This window comes from Egretta garzetta, unplaced genomic scaffold, assembly GCF_000687185.1.
Source record: "Egretta garzetta isolate BGI_Z169 unplaced genomic scaffold, ASM68718v1 scaffold108, whole genome shotgun sequence".
NCBI classification, from domain to species: domain Eukaryota; kingdom Metazoa; phylum Chordata; class Aves; order Pelecaniformes; family Ardeidae; genus Egretta; species Egretta garzetta.
Window position 1 is genome coordinate 6412807 of NW_009260614.1, and position 18003 is coordinate 6430809.

General features: G+C 51.3%; 1 protein-coding gene across 1 annotated transcript in view; it reads right to left on the reverse strand.

Moving 5' to 3' along the window:
- Positions 1–3096: 3096 nt before the first annotated feature.
- The window catches only part of AP2B1 (adaptor related protein complex 2 subunit beta 1), a 77347-nt gene continuing 62440 nt past the window's right edge, over positions 3097–18003 (reverse strand). Inside the window, exons 19-22 of the mRNA XM_009645012.2 lie at positions 15638–15722; positions 14831–14917; positions 6498–6652; positions 3097–5425 (exon numbers count right to left, since the gene is read on the reverse strand). Of these exons, the coding sequence (XP_009643307.1) occupies positions 5351–5425; positions 6498–6652; positions 14831–14917; positions 15638–15722 (402 nt within the window). The 3' untranslated portion in view covers positions 3097–5350. The remainder of the gene's footprint in view (positions 5426–6497; positions 6653–14830; positions 14918–15637; positions 15723–18003) is intronic.

The following is an 18003-nucleotide window of genomic DNA, read 5'->3' on the forward strand; positions in this document are numbered from 1 at the left end:
GGTGCCCCGGAGGGATGCAGGCAGCGCCCGGGAAGGGAGGCAGGGGAGGGCCGGGAAGGGAGGCAGGCAGTGCCAGGGGAGGGAAGGAGGCTCTGCCCAGGCGGAGATGCAGGCTCTGCCCGGGGAGGGATGCAGGCAGTGCCCGGGGAGGGATGCAGGCAGCGCCCGGGGAGGGATGCAGGGAATGCCCAGACCGAGTCGCAGGAAGCCAGGAGGGACACCGGCTTCTCCCGGGGCACTGGGGAGGTGCCGATGGGAAAAGACCCTCCCATGTCCCCCCTGCAGTGTGCTGGGTGCCACACCGTCACCCCGGCCCTCCCCGGAGTCCAGCAGCATCTCTGCCCTCCTGCCCACCCCGTGGGAGCCCCCCAAGGCCAGATGCCTTCGGGGAGGAGGGTTGGATCCCTCCCAGGGAGACTTTCCCTCCTCTGACACTGCTGCTCGCTGTGCTCTTGGGCACATCCCTTCACCCCCCTTCTGTGCCAGTCCCTGGCCCTGCTGGCAGGGCTGGGGGTTTTTCTATGCCCGCTGTCACTGGGGGGGGTCCTCTCAGTCCAGGGTAGCGCCAGGCCCCACCAAGGGAAGGACATTTCTGTGGCAGTGTCTGCATTTTTGGGGCACCCTGCACCGAGCATTTACCTGTGTGCCAGATAGCGAGGAAGATGCTGGTCACACCTCTGGGGAGCGTGGTCTAGGCCCCTGCAACACGCTGCCGATGGACTCCCCGCACCTCTCTGCTCCTCGAAGCAGACCCCAAACCCCACTCCAGCTCACTGTGACACCAGTGAGCACCGGGGTGTCTCCGTGGGTCCGGCTGCCATCATGCAGGCTTGGCTGAGCCCGAACTCCAGCTTCGGCATGGCTGGGCTCCCCCCAGCCTCATCAGCACCTTTGGATGGGAAAAACATCATCTCCAGGGGCTCCTCTCCAGGGTGAGGCGGGGGTACAAGTGGAAACGCATCGTCATATCATTCCTGGGTGAAAATGGGATGGCAGACACAGCCCCACAGCTCAGGGGGACAAGAGCAGCTGGCAAAGGGAGCCAGAGCCCCTCTTCCCTGTCTAAATTAACACCTAGGCTTTCAGAGACTTGGGGCTTATTTCCCCTGCAGAGCTGCCTGGTGCTCACAGCTAGGGAAATACTCCAGTGTCCCTGGGGTTTATTACCAGCCCTAGATGCTGCTCTTCCTCCACAGCCCCCCAGCTCCCCTTCCCTGCACTGCCACAGAGCAGCCCTGAGCCCTGGAATATTTCTGGGAGAGGGCAGGGATCACAGCAGTACATGAACTCTCCCGCACAATTCAGGTTCCAGCCTTGGGGCTATTTTTAGCAGTTCCCTCCCAGATGCTCTTCACTTGCAGTTTTATTTGTGAAATTTAATAGACGAGGGAGGGGGGAAGGGAGCGGTGCTGGATCCTGGCACGTCCCTGCTGGCTGGGAGGCTTATCCCAGCCTCAGCGACAGGAGACCGACACAAACCTAAAATCATCCGTCAAAGAGCTCCCGTGTCCTGGCATGCAGGCAGCAGCGGGAGGGAGGCAGAGCTGCTGGCTCGGGGGGCTGTGGTCAGCCCCCGCCTCCGCCACAGCCTCCAAAATCCTCGGGTGAGCCCCTGCCTCTCCCCGTGCTGCATGGTGGGCTGGGGGACCTGCTGTTACGCGATGCTGGCCCTTAGGACATGCAGCAGCACGGAGCAGGATGCATGTGAGGCTGGCAGGAGCTGCAGGGATTTTGAGGAGCCCACCCATCAGAGCTGGCTCCATCTCCAGCCGGAGCGGCAAAGGATGAACCTGGGAGGTCCCTGCCCCACGGCATGGGCCTAGCACGGGGAAGGCTGTGGAGACTCTCTACCCCCGTGGCAGCTCCCAGCCCAGGGAGCATCACCTCTGTCCTCTGAACTCCCAGCACCAGAGGGGAATGATGCTAATGAAGCAAACCCAGTTTGCAAGGTACAGCATGGCCCGAGGTTGGTGTGTCCCCATTTACAGGGCATGAGCGTGCCTGCAAATCCAGAGCAGCAGGGAAGACCAATTTCTCCCCGAGGAGCCTCTGGCATAACAGGGATGGGAAAGGGAGAAACCTTTCCCTTTGCCACGGGACATGAAGGGGACAGCAGCCGCCACGGGAGAGGCCTGAGCATTTTGCAGCAGCTTTTGTTCCTGTTGGGCCAAATGCTGCCCCAGGCTCACCTCCAGCACCATGGCACAAGCAGACCCACAGCAGGGAATCACCATCCCATCCCATCCTGTCCCATCCCATCCTGGGCACACCAGGGATGCATGAAGGGACACAATGGCACCACTGGTGACCCCAAACCACCCCATCACCGTTGCTACCAGCCACGTACACCAGCTTCTAACACAAAAGCACCCCAGTGCAGAGCATCATGGGCCAATACGGTACCTGTCGCCCCAGGTCCTCAGAGGGTGGAAGTCACCTCATCGCCAAGTGCTGCCAAGCCACGGCTGCGCAGTGACGAGGGCAGCACCTCCCAAACCTGCTGCTTGTGGTGTTGCATTTCTGGCCACTTTGAGGGCTGAGTTTGGGGCCTGGCCCTGGTCCAGTACAGAGGCTTTGCAGCCCAACCCATCCTGCCTGAGACAGGACCAGCGATGGCAAAGCCCTCGGGAAAATGCCAGCACCAGTCCAGGGCAATCCAAATGCATCACCGACTCACATGATTTTATCATTTCACCCCAGGGAAAGCAGGTCACGTTACACACAACCCATCTGGGGCCCAGAAAGGGCTAACTGGTTGACATCCACCTTCTGCTCATCAGAGGCTGTCCATGCCGAGGTGCCATGGCCCCCTGCAAGCCAGGGCCCTTTTCCTCCTGTCCTTCGAGATGAGAAGGGAGCAGCAGCTGGAAGCAGAAGATGGAGGATGCTTGTTACCTCCTCACCCTACAAGCCCCTATTCTGGGGGGGTCTCCACTGTAGAAGAGAAGTGGCTGGCGAAAAGAGGGCTCCCAGCGAGCAAACAGCCTCCTTCCCACCAAATCCAGCCTTCAGCCCTGCCTGCTCCCAGAGGCAGGGCCAAAAGCAGGGGAATGGGATCATCCCCCCAGCCCCACAGAGCCACGCACAGCCACAGCATCGTGGAAATGAGTTTATTGACACGGACGGCAGGTAAAGCCTGAAGAGCAACACAACTACGCGGCGAACACTCAAACGAGCGGCGCGGCGGGAGAGGAGGGCGAAACACCACCGATCGAGCCCAGGCTCTGCCCTGCAGTGTGGAGACACCCACATGCCCAAAAAGCTGGGAAGAAATTTGGGAAGAGAAAGGGGTGCTCAGCAACCCCTCCCTGTGTCAAAGCTACACCGGCTCTTTAGCGGAGGAGGCTTAAGTGTTTGTTCCTGACCCCCTACCATCTCTTCCCTGCCTCAACACAGCATTGCACTTCAGAGCCACTGGTGCTTCCTTAATTGCTCTATTAATGATTTTTGCAGTGCACCCGCAGGGCTTGGAGCAAATCACCTCTACACATGTGGGCAGGGCTCAAGGGCTGGATTGCTTCAGCTCTGCCCCACTTTTTCCCCAGCCAGAGCACAGGGGTTCCTACACAGGGACACCACCTTAAACAGGATTCTGCAGCTCCCATGCCCTGCTGGAGTCTCTTCCAGGGTACTGTGACCTTTTTCCAGCACTGGCTTCTTGGTTGCAGACAGTGCCAAAGCCCTGATGAACCATCTCCCACCATAAAACATTTATGGACTTTGAATGTGGCATCTAAAAAGACAACATGGGGGTTGCTATGCATAAGAGCTTTGCTCGCTGGGGAGGAGATGGCGTCAAAGCATGCTGGGGAGGGCGAAGCTGTTCTGGTTAGTGGCTTGGTTTAAGCAGGACAAGCTATGTATGGAGCAAGGACATGCAAGAGGCTTTGCTTTCACTGCTGTTGCTACAGCACTTAGTGGTTGCAAAGTGGCGAGTCCTCAGCCATGGACTGGAAAGGGAAGCAGTCCTGGCCCTAAGGTCAGGCTGGAAAAAGAGGGGCCAGAGCATGGGGCAGCTTGGGCCAGGGGGTGAGAACAGGAACTCGCCTGGCCCCTGTTACCGTGTGCCTCTGGGCACAGAGAGCCGAGCTGCACATGGAAGAAATGCTTCCATGCTCTGCTCAACTCAACCCAGCCAGGACATGAAGCTCCCAGGCAGGTGGGGTACAAACGCTGCCAAGCCCAAACCACTGCCCATTGTGCCACAGCCTGGGTTTTGGGGGACAGCTTGGGAACAGGGAGGGCTGCTCCACTCCCCACAGCACCCTGGGACACTGCCAGCAGCTGCCCCTCTCTGCAGGGGGATGGCTGATGCCCACAGCCCCGGCAGGGAGGCAGCACTGCCACGCTGGGTTTCACCACCCCGAGCCCCAGGGAGTGCCAGGGGTTAGCGCAGCGCTGGGTGAAGGTGGCACAGCTCAGGGGATGGCCGGGAAGGCAGTTCGCCCATAGCAGGCACAGAAAGAAGAAGAGGGGCTGCGGACGGGTGAGGATGCAGAGACCATACCTGGAGCTCTGGCAAGAGCCTTTTGCTCTAAGAGCGGGCTCGTTTCCTTCATTTCATCCACTGCTGTCCCGTTACCAATCTAAGTCTGCAGCTCTTCCCCACACAAAAGCAGCCTCACTTCTCAAATCAGCAGCTAATGAGCCAGGGAGATGGCTGGAGTGAAAACACACCATCAAAAGCAGAGCTGAGTCTGCCAGCACAAGTGTAATAAAAAACCCCTCTCTTTAGGGCTCCATCCGCCTCCACAGACCGAACTGATGGCTCTGTTCCTAGTTCCCCGAGGCCGTGCTCACCCTGCTAGAGCCCAATGTCCCCGCAGGGCTCCCAATACTTCCTTGGAATCGCCTTCCCTTTAAGCCAATTACAATAGAAAAACTCAAAAAAAATGTATAAAAAATATAAAGTGCAGTGTTATGCTTTCGACACTTTTGCCTTGTTTTAATGAGCCGACGTGGTTTTTGCTTGTTTGTTTCCAATGAGCGGTATTTTACAAAATCGTAACTACGCCTAAAGCCATTTAGAAAACACTGAACATTGGCACAAAATGGAGAAGCCCACGAGAACGGACAATGAGTGAGGGGCGAGGGGGATGTGGGAGTAGTCGAAGCAGTGGTTACAAACTCCATGGACGCTAAAAATATCAAAGGGGTTTGTTCCCTATCATCATTAGCACGTGGATACTAGTTGCTACCTTGTTTGATCAGTGCCTTTGACTGAAATCCTACACATGAATACAGCTGCTTCCAGTTAAGAGTGCTTTTCCCTGCGCCAGTGGTGAAGGAGGATCTGGGGACCCCTTTCTCCCCCCTCCTTCTGCAGGGTGAGGCACAGGCTGATCTCCTGTTAGTTTTTCAAAATGGCATCGTAGGCCTGGTAGACGTACTGGGACACTTCGGGAGCTCGGCATTTCAGGGAGAGCTGTGGAGAGGAGAGGAGAGGTTAGTGGTGTTGCAAAGGTAGGCAGGAGCTTTCCATCATCTCCATGAAGGCAACGGGAAATGTCTGACCTACAGCATGGGTTGGACAGATCATAGACATGGCTGATGACAGTCACCCAGAATATTTCTCTTCATCACCAACACCAAACTGCCTTTTCAGAGCAAGCAGGAGGAGGTACATGAAAGCAAACTCCCACTGTGGAGTTCCCAAATTCCTTAATGAATGTAGGTGCCTCCTGCGGGCATGAAGGAAGGGGACATTGCCCCAAACTCTGAGAACAGGGACTTGCTTGCCCTCATGTTGTAAATCATAGCACTAAATCTGGGGGCTTCTAATGATTTGCTGCTCAGTCCTGATGGACACAAACTTGGCTGTCACCCCTCTCTAAAGTAAGGATCAGGCTGAGACCAGACTTGCGGCATCAATCATTGTGCAAACACTTTAAATCACCTTCTGATGCTTGCTTTCACCCTGCAGGTCCCCATACCATGGATTTTTCTTGAAACTCCTGGAACAGCTTCCAACAGGAGATAAATCCTCTAACACCAGGATGCTCAGACACACAGGTCCTCAGAAGAGGAGCAAAGTCAAAGAGAATAGCTATAGGGTTGTGTGATGCAGGGCCGAGCGCACCTTCCCACCAGCCACAGGTTGATGCCAGCACAAAGCCAAAGAGTCTCTGACATCCAGACAGCCGGTCTCCGCTGCAGGAACGCGGCAGGGCATAAATTTCTCCTTGTTTATGAGAGGGGGAAGGGCATCCTGGCAATGCTTTCTCGCTAATGTCTCTTGGCTTTATCTCCGGGTAACCTTGGCAAGTAACTGCTCATTGCTGAGTGGGCATTATCCCAGCTTACTGGTAACAGAGCAGTGTAATTCTGTTGTTCCTCACTTTTTTTCCAGTTCAGTGGGCATTCCTAACCCCCCAGTCAAATTAACAGGATCTCCCCCAAAACACGTTAGGCAAAGCGGGGAGAAATGGCTCTGCGTGCGAGGCGAGGTCGAAGGATCGCAGCCCGCGCCACGTGCCCTCCACAGTCCAACACCTCACCGTGTAGTTCGGGTTCCCCGGCTGAATGCGAAGCTCGGCCAAGATCCAGATGCCGTTGGTGAGTTTCAGAGACTGGTAGAGCATGTCCTGGCCTTCCACGTTCCTCTTGGCAATGGTGTAGACGTTGTTGTTCTGCAGTTTGCTGGAAACTGTGTCTTCAGAGAGAAGAAAGAAAAACACATCTGTTAATTCAGATTCAACATCTGCGGAAACAGGAGAGCCCAGAGGAGCGTTCCCGGGATGCAAGTGCACAAGGAAATACTGACTTCTGTCCCAAAGTTTTCCCTGGGGACAGGAGCAGACATGACACAAGGAGAAAAAAAATACCAATTTGCTTCCGTGGACCCACCTCACTCTTTTCAGGCTGCAATCCCCTGTGAAATATTTGCCTATCTTGCAAAGATGAAGGCAGAGAAGAACCAAGATCCCTGCTTGAGGCTCACTCGAGTGCCTGGTTCTGAGGTCCTGTCCCAACCACGACAGCTCCCTCCCACTTTCCTCCTCCTCACACACAGATACCTCTGGCCAAACCAATGTCCTACAAGGTAGTAAAAAAAAATTTTTTTTTTTTTTTTTTTTTTTAAGGCAATCACTTGAAAGGGTAAAAACCCACAGACATCTGTCTCTAGACATCATAGGGCTGTGATACAGTTTTAACACACTGTCTGAGCTCAGCACTCGCAGAAAATGTGTGGTTTCACCTGGAGACCTGGAAGGATGTAACCACGACACACGTTATTTCTAACAGACCTTCAAAGAAACAAGAACAGAGGCAAATATCCAAAACACAGACACGAAACAGTGGCCTCCAGATGCCACAGGGTTTCTCAGCACAGCACAGAGCAGAGCAAACCTCAGTCTTTGGATGCCAGTAAAAGGGCACATTCACACTTTGGGTGGAAGGCTCAGGGAGGACGACTCCACACCTGATGAGCATCACTGGCAAATTCCCATTCCTGGCACCCAACAGGAGAAATTTAACTCATTCAAGCTCTCTGCCAGGGCAGGGTGGAACACCCTGTCTATGCTGGGCCATTATCAGCAGGTTGGGCACTTTTGACAGAAAGCAAGGGAGAGAAGTGGCCTTAAACCAATTTGCACTGAAAGCCAAGAGACTGGAAACGTGGGATCCATTTCAAGGAGCACGAGGAGCAGGACAGCCGCAGAGAAGCGGCACAAAGTGACCGTGCAGCTCTAATCCATCCCTGCACCTATAAACGCCAAGATCTGCCAGCACCAGTGCTGGATTTGAGAACGAATGCGAGTCTGTGCTGGTGCATGGAGGGATTAGAAAGGGGACAGCAGAGTCTGTTCATGCACCAGGGAATGGTAGATGCAGGAAAGAAATGGCCCCACAAATTCATACACTGATGATGGACTTGGACCCGCTGCCCCTCCCCAGGGCAGTGTTGATAACCAGAGCTGCAGAGCAGCTCCGCAGGCAGCCTGGACCCTTCACCCGCAGCCGGGCTGAACCCCTGTGCTCCCCAGGCTTCAGAGTGGCTGCGTGCAGGTCGAGGAGGGCTCAGGCATCCAGCTACCCAGACGCACTCAGATTTAGGTTTCCTCTCTTCCCCAGTTACTATGGAAACTGGCAGATATAAGTAACTAATGAGATCCTTTGCTTAAAAACCCTCATTCCCTCTGTCTCCTCCTCCCACCTCTACTCCTCCTCTATACAACTAACTCATCCAGATTAGGGAAACGGGCAAGGCAGAGCAGTCCCGGGCTCACAGGGAGTGTGGCTGGGACAGACCCTTGCTGGATCACCCACCAGGGATGAAGCCCAAACTCCCATCTCCTCGTGTCCCCCTAGCCAGCGAGAGCAGCCTCTGAAGCTTTGTGAAGGCACCATGTTCAACACAAGTGCCGGCTCAGAGAGCGCATTTGCGCTCTTGTTTGCAAGGGACTTTGGTATTAAATATGATTTTGTTTGCCCATTTTTAACAGGCTGTGGTTAAACCTCACTGGTCTGAAGCCCCTCTGGACATGTATCCTAGAAATGGAACTGTTAGCAAGAATTCAAGACCGTCTCCAGCAATCTTTACACCTGCTGGCAGCAGTCTCCCTCTCCGCCCTGGGATGCTGTCAGAGCAAAGGCATTCCCTGGGGAGCGTGGGTGCAGGGTCAGAAGTAAGGCTGCAAGCAGGAAGCTGTAATTTTGGCAGCCATGGGGCTGCTATCCCATCACGCGGTGCGGCGGCAGAGGAGGGGAGTGCTCCTGCTGCCCGGGGAGTTGCGCTTTGGGGGCACAGTGGGTGAGATGGGGCCGCAGAGCAGCTGCTCTTACGCCAAAGCCTTCAACCATGCGATGGCACCTCTTGCAATTTAAACAGCCACTGCCTCTGCTAGGGGGCAGATTTCTGAGCACAAACATACTTTTAGAGGGGTACAGGGGCAGAAGCTGAATCAGGGCAACTCCTAAGAAAGCCTGTTTTCTGCCTCCCTGTCTGACCTCAGTTACCCTCTGAAGAGCCCAAGAAACCCTACCAAAACAGACCCTGTCTCAGCTGGACATCCAGAGCAGGCTAGGGCACTGATGCTTGGCTTGCCTGACTCCTCCTGCCCCCTCTCTCAGCACAGATTTGGGGACTGGCGAGACCCTATCCCCTCTTCCCCCAGGTAGCAGCTCCATCCCTCCCATGCTCCCTGAGTGTCAAGATTTTGGATTTTGGAGATGGGGCAGAGTTGCTAAGCAACAGTGCCAGGCTGTGGCTGGCTGAAAGCAGGACCGCTAATGCCATGTGACAGCAGAGCCTTACAGAAAAAAGGCAGATATTTGCTGGGAGCAGAGATACGAGCGAGCGCAGCTCCGAACAGGGCTGCTGGCTTCTGAGCAAGAGCACAGCACCTACCGAAGCCCAGGCAGGAGAGCTGAGCCATGGCTGCCTGGGCACGCATGGGGTCTGGTAACCCTGCAAACCAGAGCCACATGAGTCCTCCTGCAGGACGGCACAGTCTGCATCTGCCCCGGCTAAGCAGCTTTCCACAGGGTTTTTCCCCTTGGCTCAATGTTTATTCTCAAAAACCTCTTGAAGCACAATGTAAGGATACATAAAGACTTCTCCATCGGCAAGGGCAGGGACATCAGTCCATCATTCAGGGTTGGGTTTTTTTTTGTTTGTGGAGGGTTTTTTGTTTGTTTTCCTTTCACTTTTTAAACAGAATTCTTTACCCTATCTCAGTCCAACAACTAAATAGCAGCCATGGGAAGACGGGCACGCAGGAAAGAACATCTGGACAAGGCCTCCTCCCTTGCACTGAAGCAATCCAATTCTTTTCAACAGCACTTTCCTTCTGGGTAAAGCAGAGGACATGCTTAAATCTTCTACCCATACAGCTTAAGGGTTTCACTTCCAAACTCAAACAGCCAAGATGAACAACTGGTGACAACGTGAGTTTTCTCAAGGACACGCACAACTCTAAGCAGCATCGACAATAAACCTTTTCTGAACCTGGACCTCCGCGGCATTTTGCAACAAATAACAGGCAGTAAAATTTAATGACTATATTTTATGCTGTGGTACCTGAAAACATCCCCACGCCATTTCTAGCAACACCTGAATGGTCCCAAGTATGCAGCCAAGAACTGCATTCCAATACCAAACGCATCTGCAGACTCTGATCCAGTGGGGAGGCACTTTGGTCAATATTATGACAGTACATTCATTTCCACAACATGTAATATGCATGAGTCCTATAATTTATTAAACAATCAGGTTACTAGATCTGCACATACAGAAAAAAAAATCCTACCAGGGAAGCTTGCGTATGATTGCCCCCCAGGTTATTCCAGCAAGAAAATCCAATTTATCTTTGTTCTAGCATTAGCAAATTACTTGGGGGGGCGGGTGGAAACAAAGTGACCACTGCATACTAATAAAGCCATATTCAACTCCAAACACTAAAGCTGTTGTTTCACACCAAATCTTGGACCAGTAATGAGCAAGCAAACCCAAAGTTCCTAGAACTGCTGAACAGCACAGCGACTAATTGCCTCCTGTTTAATGGCGTTCAATCTCCATGAGCAATTCAGCTTCTCCTCTTTCACTCTGTGGGTTTGGGTAAGCAGAATTTAAAAAAAGAAAAGCACTTAGCTGATCTGATTTTCATATCTTAGCTTAATGTAGTGGTCCTTTAAAATTTAATCAAACTTAGCATGTTATAAAAACAGTGTAAACAAAGCAAACCAAGCTTTAGCGCATGCCCAGTTGCAGGGGAAACCTCGGCTGGTATAGTTGCACCAACACCCAGACTATTTGACCTATGACAATCTAGGAATCTATTTTCATGCACTGGATTCTTATATATTCATTAAAAAAAAACCCCAAATCAATTAATTTAGCACTGGATTCATACAAGATGAGAACACTGGGGTATAACCATGACCTTGTGTTTTCATTACAAGTTTTATTTCTGAATATGGTTTTCTCCATGGAACTATCATAACCTCTTAGGAAGAGGCAGATGCATGAAACAGTTCTAATGAATTCAAGATGTGCAGTGCATCCTAAGTACACCTTGGCCCCATGATGCAACTCCAGAGAGACTCGCTCCTTCATTGCCATATGGCTCCAGCCCTAAAGAACAGGCTCAGGCCAGCACCAGCTCCCACCGCTGAGAACCTGAGCCCCAAATCCCTCATCTAGAATGAAGCAATCATCTCCCACCAAGTCACTGGGAACTGTGGGAATACCTTCAAGGGTCCAGAATATGCTTTTTTTGGAAGCAAAGCTGCTGGAGACAGGGATCAGAGTGGCAAGCTCTGACCATTTAAGGGTGCCTGCTCCTCACCCCACAGCCTGGCATCTCATCTTAGGCTTCAGCTTGCAGTGCTGTGGGCTACCTGCAGCAGCCAAGGTTTTCTGGTTGTTCTGTGCCCTGTTATGGAGCGAGCTGCCAGGGACGGGAGCTTTTTCTGCCATCTCTGTTGCAAACCATCAAAGCTGGAGTCAATCCTATTTGGCTTGCCTTGTGGGCACAGGATAGATCTTTTGCCTGGGAGCACAGACTTGCAGAAGCATCTCCACTGACGGACTGTGTTTATCTCCTTTTTGTTTGAAGGAACAAAAGAAATAACCTGGGGAAAAGCCAGCAGTTTACAGAGGAGGTGCTGTAAAGTGACTGCCGCACAGTGACAGCCAGCCAGCCCTGGATGTACAAGAAATGCACAAGCTGCTTTCTTGACAGGTAAAATCCGAGCCCCCCTAAGAATCCCTGTTCCAAGCTCATTTTACTTTGGTTTAAAGAAAAATAAATTCCAATTTCAGTTTCTCCATTGAAGAAAACCAGCATCCCCTGTTTAGCTGCTCGGTAGGGCTTCCTGCATGTCTGCACATAACTTCAGGCTCACGCGGTGCAGAAACCGCACAGATCTGAGCACTCAGGAAAGCAAAGGCTCTTTGCAGCTAGGAGAAGAAAAGCCGGGCACCGAGGGTGCAGGGACCACACTTCTGACCAGCCCTCTGCCCAGCAGCAGCCGTGCACGGTTTGGCACGCTCCGCTCCATCTGTCCGATGCCTTCTGCAGCCACGCGGCTCTATTTAAGTGGTTGGTAGTGCTGCGATTAGGGCACATCAGCTGGGAGCAGAGGTATTTTTAGCTCACAGCTAAATTCGCGTCACTGGGCTGGAATCGGTTAGACTGAAGCATGAAGCACGAATGGTGCGGTGCGTCCCTGAGCCTCAATGGCAACTCGGCCACCGAGGAGGTGGGGTCATGCTAGGCATGAATTACTTATCTGAGCGGATGTGAGAGGAGGGATAACGATTCACATGGCGGCTGCACACCTCTGCGGAGCTGGCGGTGCTTAGAAGCTTTTCGTCTGTGCCGAGGGGTTGCAAAAACCCAGCACCTCCTAAGTTCTAGTTAGGAGCGGTTGAAATCCGCAGACTTTGTTCTGCGCAGCCCTGCCACGGCAGCCGTTGCGTACCTTATTTTACGCAGTGATACGAGAGCTGCATGCGGTGGTATTTCATTGGTGAACAATAGAACCGCCGACAGGCCAAGTTGAGAGCTTTATTCTGGTTAGGCATCTCCTACAAGAGAGTCTTCTGAACATGAACCAGCCTTTCCTCCGCAAGGATCAAGTTCCTAAAGATTTTTATACCCAGAGCTGCTATTCTTGGAAGAAAGGAGGTGTCTTAAAACAAGGCTGTTTTCACTGGATTTAAATGATCAAGACTGCAAATCTTGAAAGATTACCACCCTACTGTGGCACACAGCCAGACACGCACCCTTGCTCTGGCATAAACTAGTAGCAAGATGGATTCAGCTGTCACCAGAGCTCACTCAGTTTATTTTGCTTCTGCCCTGGTGCGCACCACCAGCCCCTTGCCACACTGTGAGAAGCCTCCATCCCTGACGATGCTGGAAGCCCAGCCCTCCATGGGGTCTGGGGCCTGGCCGATCCTTGAACAGACAGGTTTGATGTTCTTAGGGTGGTCTGTACTAGAGTAAGTTACTGCTAAGATGAAATCAAGGTGAGCAGCTGACTGAGTCAGGGCTGCATTGGCAGTTAAAATACAAGGGACTAAGACAAGCATGCAAGACTTCCCTAGTTTTCCCTCCTGCAATCTACTGGCCTGCTCTTTGCCAAAGCCCAGGTGGTCAAGGAAGGAAACGGCCAGTACAGTTGCAAGAGGGAGGAGGTGTCGGCCGCGGAAATACAAAAACAGAAGCTTCAGTGGATGGAAGTGTTTGAAATCTGTTTATGAGACGTGACCCACTTTCTCCCATACATAAGCCAAAGAGGCTGGCAGATCCTGCACACCCCCGAGCCTCCCAAGCGACGGATCGTGCCTGGGAGAGGCACTGTGTCCAGGGCTCTTGCTAACACACCGAGAGAAGCCTCTTCTCATCTGAACCCCAGCAATGGTTGCAGATACCACTGCAGAGAAACCGCCCGGTGTTCCCATGCTCTCCCTGCGACCTAGTAATGTGTTATCCACTAAGTATCACCAAATCCGGTAGGCCTGGGCAAGCAGTCTGGTCCAGGATGGCAAACCTTCCCTGAATGGGGAGCACTGCCTGTCATTCCCCATTTTCTAATATTTTCTTTGGGAGGGAGAAGAGAGCATGGGCCAGTGTGCAGGATCACCAGTGCTCATCTTCCCAGCCACACACACACCCCTCCCTCCCTCCCAACTACATCCTCTGCTAACCAGCACCACAACAGCCCAGTGCCAAGAAGGAGAAGTTACCAACATTTCTGATTTGAGATGCAAAGAGCTCTGGACAGCGTGGTTAGGGCACAGCCGGGGCAGAAAGCATTACCGGCAGCAGCGCCGCAGTGCAGGGGGAGAGGCTATGCCAAGCTCGGTCGGGAGCAGAGGGAGGGCTGGGGGAGGCGCAGAGGTTGTTCTCATTTGAAACCCCACAGCAAAATCAAGTCATAAGGTCCAACAGCTGCTATTTTTTCCCCTCTTGCGTGCTCCGTCTTTTATATTCCAAAATAGTAATAATTATGAGTACAAAGAGACCCATGGTTTCTGTCTGCAATTGAAGCAAGAGGGTGTTCATTGTGTAAGAGCAGACACAAGAGAATAAAAGGGTTACAGGGTTCATAATCAATAGGAACACTTTTTTCCTCTATGAAACATAGCAGCTTTCGGTAGAATCACTTGGCTCCTGTCCAGAGCCTCTTGAACAGGAGCAAAGCTGCTACGCTGGCCCCATTCCACTTTTTTACACTCCCTCACCCTTCAGCAGTAGTAAGGTCATACGTACAAGTAGGATGCTCACAGAGGCAACTAGACGGCTAAACACAGAGCTGAAGGGGACAGAGTATGATCAAAATGCATCAGTATAGCAGCTAACAACAGCAGACCAAAACTCTTCTCACATGGCCTGTCCTCCACGTATGTCAAAACAGTGGTATGTAGGGTTACTCCTCCACAACAGAAAAAAGAAAGCAGACGCTGAAAGGTGTCTGGCCCAGGATTATGCAGTAGGTTGAAGTCAGGACTGGAACACCTTGCCTGAAACACACCGTAGCAGGACAGGACGGCTGAACAGCCCTGACACCGTATTCAGCTCTATTTAAAAGAGCAGCTTTGCAGAGGAGCAAAGTATAAAAGAGAAGACAAGAATACAAGGTCCAGAACGAAAGGAAGAAACATAAAGGTAAAAATCTAAGATCTGGAATTTTAGATGTGCTTTTATGGGGACCCAGCCAAAGTTTCTGACTGCAACAAGCCCTAGGATCCAAGGCTGTTCTGTTCGTAAGTGCAATACCCATCTATCTGTTAGCCGTGGACAATGCTATTAGTAAGGTGATGTCCAGTGACCATACATCAAAAGTGCTCTCAGCGTGGTAGAATTAAGCTACTCACCGGCATTCAGGTGACAGTCTTTAATCTGGAACTGAAGCTCATTTTCGTTTGGAATATCCTTCCATGTTGCAAGGAAGACCTGGCGCTCTAGAAACGAGAAAGACTATCAGCACTCCTGGATCCTCACAGGACCACAGCATTAATTAATTCACTGCAGAATGTTACCAGGTAGACACACAAAGATCTTTTGGTCACATTTTGCCCTGCTGTGGACAGATCCAGGATTTGCTCCTGTAACAACCTCAGTCTCACCGTAAAAGCAGCAAAGCTTTGATGGATTTTGGAACCCCCAAACCAGAGACAGTCTTTACGATATGAGCTATTTACAAACCAAAACCACGCAGAATTTGACAAGGAGGAAGGAAATCCACACATTTAGGATTATGTCAGTGAAAACTGCTTTTCAAGCAACTTCCCAGCCAATTCAAACAACAATTTAGTAAAGGTGACCAGAAATACACAAATTACAGTGAAAGCAGTATGGGAGCAAATCCTAGGCCCATTGGAGTGAACTAAACCCTCCCCAAAAAGACCCCCAAAAATAAGGTTCAAAGAAAACAGATCCACCCCTTGCCTGGCAGAGAGACTCAGAGCAGAAGACTTGGGTTCTGGTAACTATTGGAGTTGTGGGACAACAGGGTCAGGCTACCAAACCAGTACAGATCAATTTGGGCTACTGAGACGCACTGGCATGAAGATCGTGGGCAAGCCCATGTGAATCTCAGCCACGGGATAACCGCACCCAGCTGGGTGCCGCAAGCACAGTCTTGGCTGAGGGAGGCTGACCACAGACCTAAAAGCACTCACCCATTTTGCCATCCTCTACGAAAAGCACATTGAGAGGAATTAGGCAGCTGAAGTAAAAGACATCAATGTTGTTTTTCACAGCCACCTGTTAAAGAAGAAACAGGGGTGGTTAAAGTTTCTCCGTCAGCTGGAAGTCCAAAGGGATCCCAAGACTTTGTGCAGCCTCATTGCCTGCCTGTGGGCCCTGGAGTGATCTCTCCAAGCAGAGGCCAGAGACATGGGACTACCTGGAGACACATTGCCGAGCTTCTAGGTAGCTTCAGGCAAGGATCAGTCCCCCCGCTCTGCACTCACTCCATTTTCACTAAAAGCCGCTCAATTTTCTCCTACGAGCACTTCACCATGCTGCTTCAAAGCCAGTTGCACTGATGGGGTCAGAGGCAGCGTTCTTGCTCTTTTCTGTGCTCATTCAGCCTCTCCCTCCCCTCACTTCTTCCACCTCCAATGTATGTTCATCTCTCTTGGCTGCACGCAGCTCCTATCACACCTGTCATATTGCACACGAGCTTCTTCATCACCCCCTTTGCCACCTCACTCTTGTAATTCCCCAGCACCAAACCCCTGCGTATTCTTTATTTTCACCCCCAGCTCTCAGTCATGTCTGAACATGCAGAAAACTCCTTGATTAGTTGTATCTCAGCCCAGACACTTTCTAGAAAGCCTGAAGCTGGTCCACTGCCTGCACTTTCCTTGCAGCACCTCCCAAGTCTCCTGCCTTTAGACTTTGTAAAGCAAACATGTGCTGGGTGTTGATTCCTGGAACAAGAAAGCCCTGCTACAGAGCAATCAGGGCAGGTAAAAAAAAAAATAAAAAAAAAAAAAAAAAAATCACTTGACAAAAGACTTAATTCTTAGTGTCATTAAACTCTGCCAGCCAGGGAGATACACTGGATTACCTTTTATCACACATGCTTGCCACATTACCAACTAATCTCTGCTAACACAGACAGCGACCTCACTTTCAGTTTTCCCCAGGCTGAGCGCTGATGGTACAGCAGGAGCAAACTGGAGGTCTGAGAAAGTGCACTGTCATAACATAGCACAGAAAAAGGTAGCTCTGGGCTTTATTTCTATGCCTCTCACGCTCTCCTCACATCATCCTGCATAGCGATAGCCTGTCACGGGAGTACAGCTCAGCAGACACCTGCCATTGCATGCAATGAAGGATATTTAACCTGTAAGAGAGACCTAGAATTGAGGTTGTGTGGGGAGCCCTGAATTTCAGGAGCCGTTTGAGCTCCTGCTCCCTTTGAAAAATCCCAGGAGTTCTCCAATTTGTCACCCAGCTGAAGCACAAACCAGACCATGCTAAATGCTGAGCCAAAAAAATAAATTTGCTGCTACAAAGATTTATGCCAAGCCAAACTCTATTCACATTAATAATTACATACATTAGTGTTCTGCTGAGAAAATCCATCGTCCCATAGTAGCAGGTTTAGAAAGACACCCCCAAATGTCAGTAAAAACAGCTGCGGATAGACAAGGGAGGGGAATAAACCACAGAATTCAAACACAAGTCAGCTGATGAGACATGCATACAAGCCAGAAGGCAAGTGGTAGGAGATCAAGCTCCCAAAGGAACTTTTCTAGCAATTGGGAAGGTCCCAGAAGTGCAAAGAACAGCACAAAGGTAGACGTGACAGCCTGTGGGGTTTCTACTTTCAGCCATCACTAAAGGTAGCAGCTTATATTTAATTCCCACAGTGCAAACCAGCTTAAGAAGGGATTAGTTTAAAGCCCACTAAAACCACGTAAATGATGGTGCAACACAGGGAAAAAAATGGAAATGGTCCTCTGTAATAGGGAGCTGCCACTTGCTTTGATTGCCGGCATCGTACTCGGGAGTTGGAGAGTCTAGTGTTTGAGCTAGAGGCACCAAAGCCAGAGGGGCAAAAGCAGGTGGGTGGGTGGACTTAACCGATTCACCTCTGAAAACTGTGATTGAACAGACAGGGTGAGCAGCCAAAAACGCAGCTCTGAATCTGGGAGGGGAGAGCTGGGGAAGGGACAGCACTGTAGCCATTCCAGACGCTATGCTTGGATATAAGTCATGGAGATGAGCCAAAAGAGGGAAAATTTACGCTAAACGTCTGGGAAAATCTGATAGTGAGAATTACTAAGCAGCACAAAATCCTCCTGAGGAAGAGAGAAGCTCCAGTGCTTGGAGTATTTAATATCAGCCTTGACAATGCTCTCAAGAAGAGGAACTGTAGCAAAACAACAAAGCATAGCAGGGACTACACTACATGACCTAAGATTTTTTTTCCAAGTCTGATTTAATGATTAATTGCCTTGCTTTAGAACAACAGAGATTACTTAGCTTTTGTAGCTAATTGTTGTTGCCATACAACAGCAGTTTCTTACAA